This window comes from Acomys russatus, chromosome 7 (genome assembly GCF_903995435.1).
Source record: "Acomys russatus chromosome 7, mAcoRus1.1, whole genome shotgun sequence".
In the NCBI taxonomy this organism is placed as follows: domain Eukaryota; kingdom Metazoa; phylum Chordata; class Mammalia; order Rodentia; family Muridae; genus Acomys; species Acomys russatus.
This window is the reverse complement of record NC_067143.1, coordinates 37,475,463-37,494,100: the sequence shown is the minus strand read 5'-3', so window position 1 is coordinate 37,494,100 and position 18,638 is coordinate 37,475,463. Positions and strand designations below refer to the sequence as shown.

At 41.4% G+C, this 18,638-nt stretch overlaps 1 protein-coding gene across 1 annotated transcript in view; it reads right to left on the bottom strand.

The window, feature by feature from the left end:
* Positions 1-18,594, bottom strand: part of Efl1 (elongation factor like GTPase 1) — a 123,635-nt gene extending 105,041 nt beyond the window's left edge. The window contains exons 1-4 of the mRNA XM_051148850.1: positions 18,506-18,594; positions 17,569-17,678; positions 14,768-14,835; positions 9,357-9,441 (exon numbers count right to left, since the gene is read on the bottom strand). Of these exons, the coding sequence (XP_051004807.1) occupies positions 9,357-9,441; positions 14,768-14,835; positions 17,569-17,659 (244 nt within the window). The 5' untranslated portion in view covers positions 17,660-17,678; positions 18,506-18,594. The remainder of the gene's footprint in view (positions 1-9,356; positions 9,442-14,767; positions 14,836-17,568; positions 17,679-18,505) is intronic.
* Between the last annotated feature and the right edge of the window lie 44 nt (positions 18,595-18,638).

Here is an 18,638-nt window from a genome sequence, read left to right as displayed (position 1 = left end):
CTCCAAGGTTAACAGTTATCCAAGTTCACAAGCAGGCCAGTGTATCTAATGGTCTGCTTCCTCTGAAGTCTTAATGTATCCTTTGCAAATAGGAAATGAGACTTGCTTGTTCACTTGCCAGTCTCCAGATTCAAGGGTCAACTAATTAATAAGCACTTCCCCATCCTTGGATAGGAAGTCTCAGACTTGGAGCTTTCTGTCAGATTCTTCATAGATTTGAAACATGAGTTTAATACAGCAACTTCAGGTCACCTCTTCTCTTATCCTTTAGTGGACTCCAGACCTTCTAGCAACTCTGAGAGAAATGGACATGCAGCTAGCTATGTCTGCCTAATCGTGCATCCAAATCCAGGCCTGTGGAAACTCACTCAAGAATGGCAGACTCAGTTCTAAAAGGGCAGAGAAAACTAGTGATACACCAAATGTTTTATTAGAAAAATCTACACTTTGAAAAATAACATTAGCCGGGTGGTGGTGACGCATGCCTTTAATCCCATCACTTGGGAGGCAGAGGCAGGCGGATCACTGTGAGTTCGAGGCCAGCCTGGTCTACAAAGTAAGTCTAGGACAGCCAAGGCTACACAGAGAAACCTTGTCTCGGAAAAAAAAAAAAAAAAAAAAAAAAAAAAAAACCACTAGATGAACAAATAATTAGAGTAATACAGCACATACACATTGTTAAATGTCCAAAGATGGCTTGTACTAAAATAGCCATCAGTCTGTTGAAGTTGACGTTTCTCAAATGCATTTCATAGTGAGGAGGCAGTGCTGTGGCTAGTAACAGCTGACACAAGCCGAGTTGTGCTGAGAGCCAGGCCTTTAAACTCCCCATCCTATGCCTTTTCCATCCTAACCTTTTCAAAGTAACTTCAAACTGAAATTTAAAGGCAGGGGAAAAGAAGAGTCTATTTATGAAATGTCTTCTACTACTGTGCAGATGAGGGTCAAATTTTAAAAATCGCATAAAAATGTTTTAGGACTCACACACACACACCCACACACACCCACACACACAAAACACACACCATTAAAGACAAGATCTAATGTGTAACGTGTTGCAGACTGGTCTTGAAGGTGCTATGTAGCCAAGGACCAGCTTGAATTTCTGACCTCTTGTCTCCATCTCCAGAATGCTAAGATTACATCATCATGCATTCTGCAGACTGAACCCAGGATCCTGTACCCGTCACCAAGCACTCTATCAACTAAGCTGTTTCCAACCCCTTTTGTTTACTTATTCTTATTGGAATTATAAAAGTTTTTTAAGTATGCTGAATAATCTTTCCAATCTGTAACAGAATTCTTCTACCTCGGCTGATGGAGTAAGGGTCAAAACTGGGAGGAGGGTGGTGGGAAGCTTCCATTTGTTACAGTAATCCCTGGTGTAGCACCTGGGAACACAAACCTCACTGCCTTCTTTCCTAAGCATTGCGAACAAACCTTCTCATTTCAGGTGACTGATTTCATAAGCCAAGCAACAATTCAAAAAAAGAAAAAAACTTTTAAAAAAATGTTAATGTTCCCAGCAACCGAGAAAAAGTTGATCTGAAATTAATTATAGTAGAAATCTCTCAGTTTCTGCTAATGGAGTTATGGGAGACACTCTGCCGAGCCCTTCATTTTAAGATAGTATGTTCTGAAAGTACTGAGTTGTCACAAGCACCTGCCTTAAAACTCCTCTATAGACAGAACAGCTTATAAGAAATGAGTCCACCTCCAAAACATGGCAGTGATCACTGAGGCATGATCACTCAGGCTCATGAGAAAACTTTCCTCAACAAGAGAAAAACTCACCATTGCAGATATGATCTGAATTCCATGCAAGTATCTTTTTTATATTTCAGTGTATTAGAAAAGGAAGACTCAGTCCAACTGACCAAACGTAGCAGAAATTGAGTTATCTGAGGGACATTCCTAAAGATGTCACAGTCACAACTACATATATAACTCATATGGCACCTGCAGAGTGACTGACTTCAGGTCTCCCTCCACAGTACCACTGTCCTTGTGTATTTTAAATCAATGCATAAAACTATGTTACAAATAGTGCACCCTGTAGCTTGGATCTGGCGAGGCTTAGTCTTCAGCTTGGCTCTACAAGGAGATACCAGAAACCTTTAGAGGTGGGGCCTAGTGGTAAGTCTTAAGTCACCCAGGGAGCACCCTCCCAGGGGCTGGCAGGACTACAGTCTCTTCCTTTTTCTCTCACTTCCTGATGAGATGCTTCCCCCACTACATGGCCCATGCACGATGTGCTATCTCAACTACAGCCAAACAAGCCTGGGTTAAAACCTCCAAATTCCTGACCCAAAATAAACTCTTATTCTGTAAGTTAATTACTTCAGGTGTTTGGTAACTACAAAAGAAATCGAATAGTTTATTGTCTGATAAAACTATAAAGTATAAGATATACTATCTTCTATTTGTGGACATGTTACATCGTTTGTATTAATATACAATATACATTTCTTAAATATGCTGAATGATTTTCCCAACTTGAAACAGAAATCTTCAAGTTGTGTGTGGAACTCATCCCCGCTGCTGCACTCAGGGTCAGTAAGTTCCATGGCCTCGTTTCTCGGACAATCTAAAGTGGGAGGGCATAGCAAGATGACTAGGGTCATCCTTGTGAGCAGGTCATCAAAAGAGGCATGGTGTAGACTCAAATGGGGTGTCAAAGTGAGTCCCTGGAAGAGGAGAAACTTGTGACAAACACATCCGAAAGCCCTCTCTGGATCTTCCTCCATCCTGAAACAATCGAGACCACGCAATACTGCCTATGGTTTACTTCGCTCACTTTGGTATTCTTCAGTATAACCCCAGTCCAGGCCAGCTGCGGCCACACTCTGGACTTTCACATCACAGAGAACAATCCTCTCTTCAAAGGTCTGTTGTGCCGGTAGTAAACAGAGCGGCTGTAGCTCCATGCTACCATTCTTTCCTGGCTGCTGTCTCACTCTGCTATACCTCCCCAGAACGGGAGTCATACATTAAGGTCCAATCCTTTTGCAAATGTCACCTTGCCTGTGTGTGTCATGACTATAAGATGCTGGGCCTATCAGAGCAATTGAGAGAATAGTAGTACTGCTAAACTTGGGCCAGGGAGAAGAATGCAGGGAGAAAAGGTTGAAAAAGAACTGTGGACATATATAACTGTGCGGCAAGGCAGACTCGGGCGTGTTTAGAGGCCAGAAGTGGGAGAAATAATGACACCGATGAAAAGACCCTAAGTGGGGCATGAATCCAGAGCACAGCTCTTTCCTAAAGACAAAAGGCAGGCAAAGAAGCCATGCCGTTACATTTAAGGGACGGTGGCAAACAGCTGAGAATTGTTTTCTGAAATACAGAAGATAGCAACGTCTGCTGAATCTGCAGAAAGGAATTTGAGGGGTACGTCAAAGACTGCCATAGGGTTCGAAATACCTGTGGAGTAGAATGCGCGGGGCCTCCTAGGAGAGCAACGGAAAGCTGGCCTGCCGGCCTGAAGAAGAAGAAGTGTATGGAACAAGCTTTATCACAATGGAGCTCTGATGGGAGCCGTGCTACAGAAGTCAAGGAAGCAAAAGGAATGCTGGAGGGAGGTGGTGGGAAGATGGCTGGTCAAGTGACACCTCTGTGCCCTGCGCTGGGTAAGGTAGAAAGCAAGTAAAGGAGGCTAATCGGGCTCAAAACAAAACAAAACAAAACACAAAAACAAAAATAAAACTGGGTATGTCACCCTGTGGACAAAAAAAACAAAAACAAAAACAAAAAAAAACTAGGAAAAAGCAAAAGTAGTAAAGAAGAGAACACTGGGATTTATTGTTATCATTACTGCCTGAGAAAGCGCTTTGCTTCTCAGTTGGTCACATGTTGAACTTTCTGTTGTTGCTGAGATGGGATCTATGCTGTCTAGGATGCTCTCAAATGCACAGGCTCAAGCAACCCTCCTGTACTCAGCTTCCCGAGTACGTAGAATAAGTGTGCCCTACTAGACTCAACCATAAGTATTTAAATCTGAAATGTCAAAGATGGTGAATTCCAGAGAACAGCCAAGGACGCAGGCAAGGAAGTAGAAAAAACTAAATAGCATTGTTACTGAGAGGCCAACCAGTAAGAGTTAAGGGGAATGATAAAAGCTACCTTGGAGAAGTCACATGAGAAAGAAAATTAGGAGTCGGGTGTCAAAATCCTAACACTAAGAAAAGGAGCAACTGAATGGCAGGAGTCTTGAAAGAATTTAAAACAGGACAGAACTAACACTGGAGTGAGAATCTGGGCAAGAACAGCAATCCCTCATCCTAATTCAGAAATAAGAAACACAAGGAAAGCAGCGCAGCCGGAATGAGGAAGAGGGAACCTCATTAGTGATGTTGAGGGCCTGGTGGTGTTGGCCTTGGAAGGGCTGCAGAGGAAGCTTTGGTAAGGAAGGAATAGGAGGAGGTTGAGGGAGGTGTTAGAATCACACAGAAATATGGAAAAGAGACCAAGAGAGGCCAGACCATGTGGCTTACATCTTGGGCAGTGACCAAGGACAACAAGGATGTGGGTAACACTGGCCACAAGATGTCCAGGAGTAATCCCAGTAAATCTTCAGTGGGAAGAAGCAAAGCTTCAGGAAGAATTAGTCGGGGCCTCGCCTAGCTTCCAACAGGCTCCTGATCCAAGTGAACAGGCTGGAAATGCAATTACTTGGTTCCTAGGCCTGCTACTGTATTCTAGAAAGTTGTCCCCCATAAACTTTCTTCATCTCTCAAGTCCAGTTTGCACGTAAGTAAAACCAGGATGACCACCTCAGAGGGTTGCTGGGAGGATTAAACAAAGCCACGCACGAGACATCTAGCTCAGAACTGAACCACCATCACCAAGTTTTACCTTAAGCCTAGCATCAACTACACCGTTCACAAAAAGACATTGTCATGAGAGGGGAAATAAAATCTGATCTTTCAGTCAAATCAGACACAAGGCAATCCTTCCCTTCTAGACTAACAGGAGGAGGGAGGGAAGCCTGTGGTACCAACACTTCCGGGTTTACTCTGGCCCTGTGTAGCTTGGCAGGCTGAATCAGTTCCCTGCGGCTCAGCCTCTGAAGAGTTAAGGTGGAGCCAAAGGGAAGAAGCCATCATCGGTATGAATTCTGAACCTGCTCACCACACACTTACCCAGAGAGGAAGACCCTGTGCACCGGGTCTTGTTACAGGAAGCTGCTGTGTCTCCCATCTTCCCAATCAAAATAAATCCTGGTCTAAGTGGCTGCCACTTAATCAAGTTATTACATGCCTACGTTTACAAAAAAAAAACCACTCATCATAAACTAAAGTCCACTGCAATTTATTCTGCATAGAATTTTAGTTTTTCAAGTTGACATTTTTTTTAAAAATTAATGCAAACTTCCCAATGAAGCTGAGATGCACTGGCCCTCACCTTAGGGGCTGGAGAGATGCTGTGGAAAGGAGACATTCACTCTCTCTCTAGTCAACCCAGTCCCGCTCAGACTGTCTCAGTCAGTGACGAAAATACCACTGTCAGTCCAGAACCACTAAAGTCATGAGATTTTATTGATCAATGATATGTGACTAATGTTGGAATCCATGAACTGTGTGCGGTGAAGACGAGTTATATATTTACTTCACTGTACACATCAAATTCAGGAGGATTAAATATAAAAACTGAAAAAAAAATGAAGCAAAATTAAGAGTGATTTGTATTCCATTCTTGAATTTTACCTAATAACTTATAATAAAACATACTTATTATTATAAAAAAGACAAACTTTTTTACACTTATTTAAAATAAAAAGACTAAGGGAAAATGTTCTGCAGTGGCAATATTTTCTTATAGATGTTAAAAAATGACTGTAAAGTAAAAATGTCAGCAATATGCCTTTTGAGCCTACTCAAAGACTAGTCCCTGAATTTCAAGTTGTTTCAATATTCCAAGGCATTATATCATCTTAGGATGTTGAAAAACAACGGTTCTCAGCCTGTGGGTCACAAACCCTTTGGGAGGGTTTGGGAGGATCTGCCTTGGAAAACAGATATTTACATTATAATTTATAATGGTGGCAAAACTACAGTTATGGAAGAAGTAACAAAAATAATCTTCTGGTTGGGGTCACCCCAACATGAGGAATTGTATTGCAGGGTCACAGCATTAGGAAGGTTAAGAACCACTATGGTAGAGTTTCCAAATTCTTGAAATGGCAAGATGCATCAGGGGTATCTTTGTATAAGGATGCGATGGTAAGAAACAGAAATATTTCCCAGTACAATCCTAGCACGCACCAAGTGCTGGCATGACTTGATACGAAAGACTCCATTTCCCACAGAAGAACTGAACCTCTGGAAGATGCCAGACTTGGGATTACTCTAATGGTTCTCAATCTTTTGTAGAGTGTTCCAAGACTATTGTAAGCTTATCCTTTTAAACTAGAATAAGACTTTCTATTTCAATCTAAGGAACGAGTGAAAAATAGGAAACAGGCCAAAATCTGTTTCATTAAGCTTCAGACCCATAGAAAGGATTTAACACTTAGTAAAAATTCTCAAATAAGAAGAGGGTCAGAGTGGAGGACATCCTATGGGGACTTTAAGTGAGAGAAGCATGGGAGAATGGGGAAAAAGAAGGATCCAGAGGGTCCTGGAAACCTACAAGAAGAATATTATGATGGGAGGATCTGGGTCCTGGGGTCCTGCTCAAACTATGGCACCAGCCAAGGAAAATATAGGCAGTAAACTCTGAACCCCTACCCAGACTAGCCGATGGACAGGACATTCTCCACTGTTGAGTGGAGAGTGAGGTCTGACTTTCATACAAACTCTGGTGCCTCATATTTGACCACGTCCCCTGGATGGGAAGGCCTGGTGGCACTCAGAGGAAGGATAACAGGTCACCAAGAAGAGACTCCATACCCTATGAGCATATACAGGGGAGGAGGTCCCCCTCAGTCACAGACATAGGGGAGGGAAGTAGGGGGGAAGCGGGAGGGAGGGAGGGAGGAATGGGAGGATACAAGGGATGGGCTAACAATTGAGATGTAATATGAATAAATTAATAAAATATTTTTAAAAAGACAATCAAATGGGATGGGAGGAGGTAATAAAAACAACCAGCACCTCTCTTCCCTGCACCTAGGTTCTGTTTTAGGCTGTCGCACCCACATAGCATGAAATGCCATGCTGGAGAATCAGTTCTTGACTACAGAAAGGAAACTTACTCAGTTCAGAGAGAATGTCAGTCAGCTCCTAACCAATGTGGGACGTTAGGAAACTAAATTCTGTGTTTAATAACACTTAATAGGATGGTTAAAGTCCCTTTTGCTCTCAGGCAATGCTCACTCAGAAGCATGTTTGCTATTTCTGACTGCAATTCTTACTGATCTGTCTAGATGACCAGCCAACTGAAGAAAAGCCGACCCACCAGGGCAACCTCCGCAAGAGACTGGCATAAAGAGAAAAGCTGAGACACATCCTAAGTCTATGTATGCAGAAACACAAGAAAGCAGAACAGGAAGCAAGGCAAATGAGGTAAGGGAACAGATTAGTGTGGGGACAAGGAGTCAGGGACAGGTAAGTATAAGAAAGAGACTGGAGCAGTAGGGGCAAGCCTCTAAAAACTACACAGCATAAAAGCATAGATAGAAAAAAAGACAACCAAACCTAAAGACAAGGTTCCAAAAGGAACATCTATAAACTGACCTGCTGTGGTGAGTCTGCCTTATATACAGTCAGCCATGGTGATGCAAGCCTGTAATGCCTACATTTGGAGGGTAGAGGCAGGAAGGAGGAGAATAAGGAATTCACGTCTAGCCACCACTACATACTGAGTTTCCAGCTAGCATGGGTTATGAGGCCCTGTAACTAACAAACAAAAATGTCACGCCAATAAGATTCTCATTTTTTTGCAAATTTTCCTGAAAAGTGTCTCTAGCTATTGCTTATGTACATTCAATAAATCATGCCACCCTAACCTGAGGCAGCAGGCATCTCTTCTGTGAGCCGAGAAGAAGTGTGTATCTATAAAGCACTCTAAGATCACGTTTCACAAAGCCAGAGTTTAACAACCCCAGGGTTCTAGAAGCCATTTTCCTCTAGTCTCTATCAGAAGCATGATGAGGACGTGAGCTAGCTGAACCTCATGGCATATATAAGTAGAACCGGAATGAAGTGGCTGAGGGCGGCAAGAGTAGGTTGAGACAAAGTTGGATTCTGGAAGAGTCACAAAAGCAATATGAGAATGGAAGACGGCAGGTTACAGTCGCTTCAAGTCTATAAAATAGCACGGCAACACCTCTGGGCCACAGAATGGAAAACGTAGCTTTTTTTTTTTTTTTAATGGAGCATTACTTGAAATATTAAACACTGAGGATTGCTGTGCTTAAAAGTCCCCAAACTAGTTTGATATAAAAATGGTTTCAAGACCACTGCCAAGGAAAGTGGCCACACCCCGCACAGTGCCTCCTTTGGTGCCAGAGACACCACACTGTGAAGGATGAACCACAGGTCACTCCATTAGGGAAATAACTCTTTATTATTTTCTTCAAAATATACACCTTGTATAAAGTTTTCTAACAGTACAAGAATAAATATTTTGAAAAGCATAAATTTTATCATAATCCAGTTTCTGGAGACATCTAACTGCAGGTTTAACATGCATCCTTCCAGAAGCCTTTATCTGCATACATGCATATTTATACCTCACAGAAATGCTCTGTAACTTGTGTTTCCATCTTGTAACATACCATTTTCTACATAATTATAAATACATGACCTATATGATTATATATCATTAAGTATTCAACAGCTACATAATGCTCCACAGCATGGATGGAACAGTTCATTAAGCTCCTGGCATGTGTCCACTAATACAAACCTTTTGTGAGCATACATCTGATGGCATTTGTTTGACAATTGCAGTCAGAGAATTCATGTGCTACTATCACAATGACAACATATTTGGGGACAGCAAGACAGTACTGCTATCTTGTACAGAGTACAGAGTGTCAAGTAGTAGTGGTCAGAGTTACACAACTAAGACTCCAATCTCATCTGCAGGCCATGGAGCAGAAGAAGGATCCAGGCAGGAAAGAGAAGGCCAAGGATGGGCCAGCTAAGTCCTGGCTCCTGACTTTCCTTGTGAAGAATTCCACACAATCGCCCGCTGGAGGCAGGCGGCTGTGAACTGCCAGTTCTTCTGTCCTAATGTCAGTCAGAGGTCCCCATCTGCATCCAAGCCTGGACAGCCTGACTCTGACAAGAGATCATCTGGAGAGGCCAGAATGAGATTCATGGAACACAAAGCAAAGAAACCAAGGCACGCGATTAATTCAGAAAGAGAAGGGCAGGGCATGAAAGATGAAAAGACACAGATGGGTTTACCTTCTGCATAATGTAGTGAAATGGCACTGGATTTCATGGTGATCCCTCTGACCTGTTCATCTTCTCTGCTGTCCATGTATCTTAACTAGAAAAACACAACATGTGTATCGTTACGGTTCAGTGACTAAAATACAACATTAAGAATGGGCTTAGTTTCATTTCAAACATATAAACTATATAGGGGTTTTTAAGCGGTAAGGTGCTGAGAAGCAAGGCTGGTCAAGAGAACGCACAGACAAACTGAAAGGCGTTGCCACAAATGCACCCACACGCTGCTTCCCCAGTGTTGCCCATCCACATCTCAGTCAGGAAGGATTAGAGAGCTCCTCACAATGCAGCCTTCTTTTCCTATCCAGAGGCACTTGATGAGGTCCAAAAGAAACGGAAGGTCTTTAGGGCAGGGGAGCCTTAACTCTTTTCCAGAGTAACAGATTTTAAATGTGTAGGTTTTCTCCTTTTTATAAGAATGACACAGTAGAAAATATTTACAACATCAAAACTTAGCCGACAGCTTTCCCAAAGCTTTACTGGTAACAACAGATAAAGTCCCACTTGGCACTGCATCAGTATTTCTCTCCATTATAAATTCTTAACTTTATGTAGATTCATCCCTTTCAATCAAAGTCCTTGAGAATAAAGTGCTAATACACAATTGCCCCACTTTCTCATCCTACATGAGCTCTTTACTTTTCAGAAATGCTTCTATTCCCACAGCTCTGGCAAAATATCATTTTGAATTGCAAGCTTTAAGCTTTATATAAATACACACTTTAAATCACATTCTCATGCTCAATATTAAGTGTCCAAGTCAACCATCTTGATAATGTAACTGAGCTTATAAGAAGTTTGGATGGGGCTCAGTGGTTAAACGTTGCAGGATATTTGATCCCATTGTGATCCCTGAGATTGTGAACTGTAAAAATCTGTCTTGTTTGGTGCAGTTGATGCCTAACACACACCTTTAATTCAAGAGCTTTCTGTGTACAGGTTTTAATAAAGTTAACTCTAGGCGGAGCAAGAAACCAGCTGCCAGGGATTGAAGTGTAGGCAGGGCTTTAGGTTGAGGGGTATTTAAGACAGCGTGTAGCAGTAGGAGCTCTCAGGCTTTATAGCTCTCGTGCTCTAAAGAGCTCCTTAGCCTCTGGCTTTGGGGGCATTTTGAGCTTTGTGCTAGTGAGCCTTTGGGGCCTCTTCCATGGGGACATGAGCTGAACAGCAATGTCAGCTGGGTGCTTTCTCTGCCTTTCCGAGCTAGAAGGTTTTCACTCCAGCATCTGGCTCCTGAGTCTTTATTGCTAAAATAGAATGTTTGGTATTTTCATTAAAAAACAACAGTTAAAAGCATTGTCTGGTTCAATTCCCAGCACCCACATGGTGGCTCACAACCACTCATTAACTCCAGTTTTAGGGGATCCATGCTGTTTCTGGCCTCTACCAGCACTGCATGAACATGGCACAAAGACATGAATGCAAGCAAACATACCCATAAACATAAAGTAAAAAAGAATATGAATTTGTGATCCTATCTCTTACATACTACCCAAAAGTGTAATTTCTGACTTACTATATTTACATATCTTCAATGTTACCAGATATTTCCATTTGTTTCCAAAGTAGTTGAATTGATCTACACTCGACAGGGGAATACTGTTTTGGTTATTTCATGATCTCAACAATTTCTAAATCAGATGAGTATACGTACTGTTTCATATTTTAAATATACACCCTCCCATCTTCTAATGGGACTATCTTTACAGGTTTCTGTCCTGGCCTGGCTTTTGGCATTTCTCTTCTGCTAGTATCCCATGTGAAGTCCACCCTTCTCCTGGTTACATTGCAGTGTTGTTTTGGATAAGTGTTATAAATAGTATTATTCTTTATATAAGTTATTCATTTTAGTATAGCTGAATTAGCCAACCTTTATACAGTAGTTTTTATTTTCCCTTATGGTCACAGAAGTTTACACTCATTACTATTTTCTAAAAGCTTAAGTTCTATCTTTCAAGCATTTTTACTACATGGTTTTTGCTCGATATTAATGACAGGTTGGTCCAGTATTATTTTCATAGTTAAATAAATTCCCAAAGGTCCTTTATTGAAGTTATCTTTTCTCCAGGGATTTGAAATGCCAGCTCTACAATCAGTGAAACTCGCACATATCTGTTTCGAGGTCATCAGCCAATGCGATACTCCAATCAACTCCAAACCACCAAGTTACAGGCCATCCACAAGCTTATGACCTTATCAGAAAGCACCACATCCCACTCTTCTGGGATTTTAAAATGGCACCATCCAATTCATTTGCTTTTAAACTGTCAGAACTTTTTCTAATTACTAAATATGTAGATCAGCATTATAAACCATCAAGTTTTTAAAGATGAAGTCTGCCAAAACACGAATGAACATGGTATACTTCTTATTTAAGTTTTTTCTAATATACTTTTAGCCTAATTATATGTTTTAAATTTTTTTGTATACTTATTGCTGATGTGTATTTCTTTTCAATGACTTGTATATCTTGAAACATGCTAAATTCTTTTTTTGTTTGTTATTTTTGTTGTTGTTTTCCAAGACAGGGTTTCTCTGTGTAGCCTTGGCTGTCCTGGACTCACTTTGTACACCAGGTTGGCCTCGAACTCAGAGATCCACCTGCCTTTGACTCCCTGAGTGCTGGAATTACAGGCATGTGGTAGCACACCAGGCTGCTAAATTCTCTACTTATATTCTAGCAGTGTATTTATTATTTTTGCCTTTTGAGATCCCCTAGAACTGGAGTTACAGATGACTACTCATGGCTTCTACATGGGTGTTGGAAGTTGAACCCTGGCCATTTGCAAGAGCAACAAGCATTCTGCATCACTGAGCCATCTCTCCAGCTCCTTATTTTTAACTTTTTTTTTTTTTTTACAAAGTCATAGCATTTATTAGTCAAGAGTTATTTCCTATCAGAAACTCACATTTTTGGCCTTATTGTTGCAGCTATAATCTCCTAAACAATGTAAATTAGAAATTAAAATACAAACAGCAGAAGAATACAATAACCAATCTTATTTATTCATGAATTGAAAAGTTTTAATACTTTATGATTACAGTCAATCTTTACTGTATTATTGTAAAAAACATCAGATTATCTTCTAAACCTATTTTGTGTGAGGGATTTGCCATAATAGATGTTAAATTTTATTAAATATCCTTTTTATCTATTGAAATAATTTTCCTTTAATCCATTAATATAGCCATATTAAAATTATTCTTAAACTCCTTGAAACATATTCCATTCAGTTATAAAGAAACACTGTTTTAAACAACACTAATTTAAAAAACCAATTTGCTAGTATTGACAGGTTTTATTTATTTTATACTTATTTTATGCATATTAGTGTTTTGCCTACATGCATGCTGGTGTACCACTCTGGAACTGAAATTACAGAAGGCTGTGAGCCACCATGTGGCTGCTGGGAACAGAACTCAGAACCCAGGTTTCCTGCAGGAGCATCAAGTGTTCTTACCCACTGAGCCATCTCTCCAGCCCCATACCAATAACGTCTACATCCCCATCACAAGGCTGCCATGACATTTTCCTGTCCTGGTTCACCTTCGAAAGACTTCTGGATTATCATCTCTTCCTATGACTTGGCAAGCATGCCCTGTGACCTGGCAGGTATCCCTGAGATTGGCAACATGCCCTGTTGTTGGGTTCCTCTATAGGGTTTACTGTTTTAGATAGAACTAAAATTATTTGTTCTTTTACTACCAAGCAGATAGTTAAACTAGACAAAGACAGCTGGGCTGTCAGTGAAAGATTTTTCTCCCAACCTAGTCAATTTTTTAAATAATCACAGTATGAAGCGTAGTGATGTGAAGCTGTTCATTAGAGCCTATTACTTAAATCTCTAACATTTTTCTTTCCTAGTATCATGTTTTTCATTCTTGATCAATCTTGCTAATACTGTCAGTTCTACTAATCTGTAAGTAATTCATTTTAAAAAGCCTCTCTTTATATATTCTGTACTTCATATATTGCCTAAGTACAGTGAGCTACAAAAGTGGCACTAAGCTGGTCAAAGTACCAAATACACCTCAAAAATGAAAATTAAAAATAAAAAAACAAAATAAGGTTTTTAGTCATTGTGATTACAAACTGTTTACACTGTTGTTAATTTTAATTAGTGAACTTTAGAGTTTAAAACAATTTATGTCTACAGAAAATTTAGTAAGTGTATCAGTTCTCACAAACATCCTCCCAGTAGCTTCTCTTATTATTTCTATCTTCATTACTGTGTAGTTCGCTGCATTCTACAACCGATGAACCAACACTAACAGGTTACCATAGTCGCGCTTATATAGGGTGTAAGTGTGGCTATCATTTTTACATTTGTCAGTTGTCATCTTCAGCTTCACTATTGCTTTCCATAAAGCACTTGGTCTCTACCTCACTTAATTACACTTTATTTTCTTTCCTCTTACTTTGTCATTCTACCTCCTTCTCACGCTGGGAGAACATGAGTGCGTCATTGTTAAACCCAACCTGCCAGCTCCCACAAAGATGGTCTCAAATTTCCAATCCTGTCTTCTAAGTCTCCTGCATCTACTTTGCTGATTCAATTTTGTTTCATTTTTCTATCTCGTTATTCCTGATCAATCCTGTTGAGTACATACTAGGTACTAGGTCCATTAAAGAGAAATATCTCTTGATTATACAATAAAGAGATACTATGTAGAAAATTATTCTAAACTCTTTGAACTTACAACTAGAACAAACATTGGTGTGTGTGTGTGTGTGTGTGTGTGTGTGTGTGTGTTGTGTGTACACCTTGCATAGAGGTAAGAGGAGAATTTGTAGACATGGTCCTCCCCTCCCACCATGCACTGAAGAATCCAGTGCAGGACATCAGGCTCCACAGCAAGTACTTTTCCGTACTGGGCCACCTCACAGCCGCTGAAGCAGTATCTTCAACATGATCCTAGAGCCCTCCTTCGGTTCTTGCATTACTTAGGCTAATCTTCAAGGTCTTATGTAACTTGACACATTCTGTTAGTCTCTAAGGAAAAGCTCCTCTCAAACAAGTACAGCGCACAGAAACTGGTCTTCATTCTTGCTATTTTCCATCACATAATGGCTTTTCTGCCTTACTCTCAAAGCAGCCAACACACGCATCCCTGTGTTAGAACATGTAAGAGACGACTGGTCACAGTCAGTTCTGCACTTACACAATATAGGATTAGAACAATGTGACAAAAAGCGACAGGGAAGTGAACTTTTCTCAACATCTATTTTATCTTAACTTAATGGGTTGTCAGTTCCTTCTACATGTTTACATCACTAAAGAACAGAGCAAATGGATCATGACATCACAGATAGCTAATCCTCACGAAAATTCAACGAGCATTTACCAAGTCTAACAACATACCTTGCCTGCCAGGCGGCTGGAGATGATTCCATTACTAGATATAAGGCAATCGGCAAGCGTAGTTTTTCCTGTTAAGATAACATTAATTATAATACATTTGTTTAAAGGGGCCAGCATACGTTAGTGCTATGTAATCTCCCTGTAGACCTAACTAATTTCACTTGAAAAATAGTCAGATTAATTTTAAGCACAGAAATTTTCTTAAATTGAGGCCAGCTTTACAGGCTTTTAACTGATGGGGCAAACTCCTATGAGAACCAAAATACAAACTAACTCTTACAATGTTGGTATTAGTTATTATGATCTAGCTTTATGAAATCAATCAAGTTTATTCTAATTTACCAGCCATCCCACAAAATTGGTCATACTTACAAACTGGGGTCTAGAAGCTCAGAATGACAAAAGTCTATCTATAGTGTTCAGCTCAGAAGGATGTACTGGGCAAATCATCACAGGGAAACAACAATACATGGTCTTTGGCCGTTTGTACTGGCTGACATTTGCCAGTTCAACTGTTACACTTATTTAGTAAGAAAATTTGTTTTCCTGTTGTTGGAAGTCTAAGCAGCCAATGCAACCCAGATAAAACTAAACCTGGCATCTATTTTAGAATAAAATAAAATCTTTGCATTATCAAATATACATTTGCAGATACCTTTATTAGACTACTAGCAAAGTTAACGTAATTTCAAGCGACATAAACAGGTACCTGTGTTTAAAGAATCACATGGGCATATTCACTTTCCATAGCTGGGTAGGCCTAACAAATGTTGGAATTTTTTCCCTACAATCCAGCTGTTTGTGGTCTGTAAATATATAATCTGTGAAATCTGTGGAACAGTATATACCAGAGACCAACCAACAAGACCTCCATAGATCATAAATATTGTCTTTTAGCATATAATCCTAGAACATTACTTTCCCGCTGTGCAACAGTGCAGAGTTCATTCTAAGAACATCACACACACAGCCACTAGAACGCACCGCAAAAGAGGGGACTTTGCACCATTCAGCAAGGCTGACTCCCTTGGACAACAATGCTTGAGATAGATAGATATATTGCCAATTTGCTACTAACTCTCAGAGCAAAACCAAAACAAAAGAGAAACAAAAAGGAAAAACAAACAAACAAAGTAAAGCCTTTGGCTAGCCCTCACTTCCCCCCAACATGTAAATATGTACACATAACCCTAAAACCCACAGGGTAGGCCAGTTGCTGATATTTTATTTGTATATAGGACTCGGTCTCAATTGGTCCTTCCTACTAAGTGGCCCGTTCTCTCCATTTCCGTACCGCCTTCTCCTCAGAGCTCACAGTACTGACTAGCACCGCCAAGCCTCTTTTCTGCCTTTTAACCCACCAAAGCACCTTTACCAGTCTAATCTAATCTACAGCTTGAGTACTTTGCCCTTGCTTTACTTCTTCCCGAAAGGCTCCCTACACACCAATAAAGATGTTAATGGCCATTTTCACTATTAAATATTCTACCCGCTAACAAGAAATTCTTATTATTATCCTTTTACACAGGCTGTACACTGAAGCTCAAATAGGTAAAATAAGTTAAAAAGAACTCAGAGCTTAGGATGTCCAACTGCAGAGGTAGAGAACATAACCCTTTCTTAGAGCCTGGCAGGCATGATGAGCCCTATGAGACAGGACCCAGCGTGTCTTGTCCTCACCTTTAAAATGCTGAGTAGCTCTGGCTTCAAAGGAGATTCTAAACGCTGAACAGCTGCTACTAGAAGAGTTTCTTTTTCTTTTTCGGGGGGAAGTGGGGTTTGAGACAGGGTTTCTCTGTGTAGCCTTGGCTGTTCAGGGCTCACTTTGTAGACCAGGCTGGCCTCGAACTCACAAAGATCCACCTGCCTCTGCCTCCCGAGGGCTGGGATTAAAGGCGTGCACCACCACCGCCCAGCATACTAGAAGAGTTTCTAATAGAGAGTAGATTCAGAATGGAACATAATAGCATCGAGACAATGGCTATCCAAACCCCACAAACAAGCATCGACACTTTAGTCACACTTGTCTCCTTTTGTGTCTGTTTACCCACTGCCAACTGTACTGCTTGTCCCCATGCGTCACCTACAGCTCCTCCTCAAGGGGCATGTCTGGTTTTTTTTTATTTTTTTTCTTTTTAAACCCACTCTGGCTACCCAATCCTCCAGTCCTCAAAACCCTCACCTACAGCCGGGCATGGTGGCGTACGCCTTTAATCCCAGCACTCGGGAGGCAGAGGCAGGTGGTTCACTGTGAGTTCGAGGCCAGCCTGGTCTACAAAATAAGTCCTGGACAGCCAAGGCTACACAGAGAAACCCCGTCTCGAAAAAACAAACAAAAATCCCTCTTAAATACTTATTTCATCACGTTGCCCTGATTCATACCTAAAACCTCCACAGCTGGGCAGGTGGCCTCCTCATAAATGTCTAGCTCCTGATAAATCTAATAAAACACTGCACACTTAGCAGATGCTCACTTGGGATATGACGAATTAAATAGAATTCATAGGAGATACACTCTACCAAGAACACAGCCATTTTACCGTTTCAAAAAATTTTCCATACTTTAACAAAAATTCAAATTTAAAAGCACTGTGTGACAATACTACTCAGAACACAGAACACTAATCACCAGTTGACCCATTTACTTCAAACGTTTTACAGCACGCTTCTCTGTCATCACACACACACACACACACACACACACACAAACTTCCTAGCAAGCATCGCTTTCATCACTCCAAAGAAACATTTAAGAGACTTGTCTCCTCTGTTAATAAAAAGCCATTTTAAAAGAGCCTTACCATGATCAACATGAGCCAAAACACAGATATTCCTGATGTTGGCAGGGTTCTTCTGAAGTTGAATCATCTTATCAACGCCATTGAGCACCATGGTTACTTGTTTCCTGTGACTAAAAATGAAACGCAAATTACAAATGGTAGAAAGTCTACCAGGGGAAGCAAACCAGCACCACAACAAAACACAAATGGACAAACTAAGAGGTAGACGAAGAGGCTTGTAAACCCCCTCAGATTTCCTCAGCTGAGAACCCAATGATGTTTAGCCGTCTGTTTCCTTCTGCCCCCGACTGGGTATGTCAGTACATGCCCAAGTTCCACTGCAAAGTCCACACACACACACACACACCCCGTCCGTACTCGTGGAGTGTACTGGGAGTTTCCACATCTGTGGCGCGATGATTCATGCAGCTGGGAGCAGGGTGCAGAGACGCCCTGCAAAGTGACACCACACACTCAGGTACCATGGCACAAGACCATAGGAAAGGTGAAACAGCCACAACACACACACACACACACACACACACACACACACACACACACACACTTCCTTCCCCACTCCAGCCCCTCCGAAAGTCTGTCGTTCTGTCAAGCTCGCTGGCTTTCACTAGACGTAAGAACCTCAGCCCTGTGACTGCCCTAAGTGTCCTTAAAAGTTTTGGATCACGTGCTCACGTGTTTCTGAACACAACAAGTGAATGACACATCTTCCATCCCTCGGTCCAGTTTAAAAAAAAAAAAAAAAAAAAAAAAAAGCAAACCGAAATCTGCACGCCCTTCCTCCCTCCGTTCAGCCTCCGGGAGTCGTTGCCTCTGAGGGTCCCCGGTCCTTAGGAAGTGCAGCAGCTCGGGGCCCTGCTCGCCTAGCCCTATCGACACGACCCCTCGAGTCCCCATCACCGTCTGGTTGCCGGCGTCCCTAGCAGATCCCCCCACTCACCGGCTCCACGATGCACCTCACTCACGCTTCTAAGGCTCCCGGAATAGCTCAGGCCGGAAGTCGCGGGAGCCGGGGGGCGGAGCCTGCGGGGCTACGACCTCTGACCAACGTGCGTCTAGAACGCCGCCGGAAG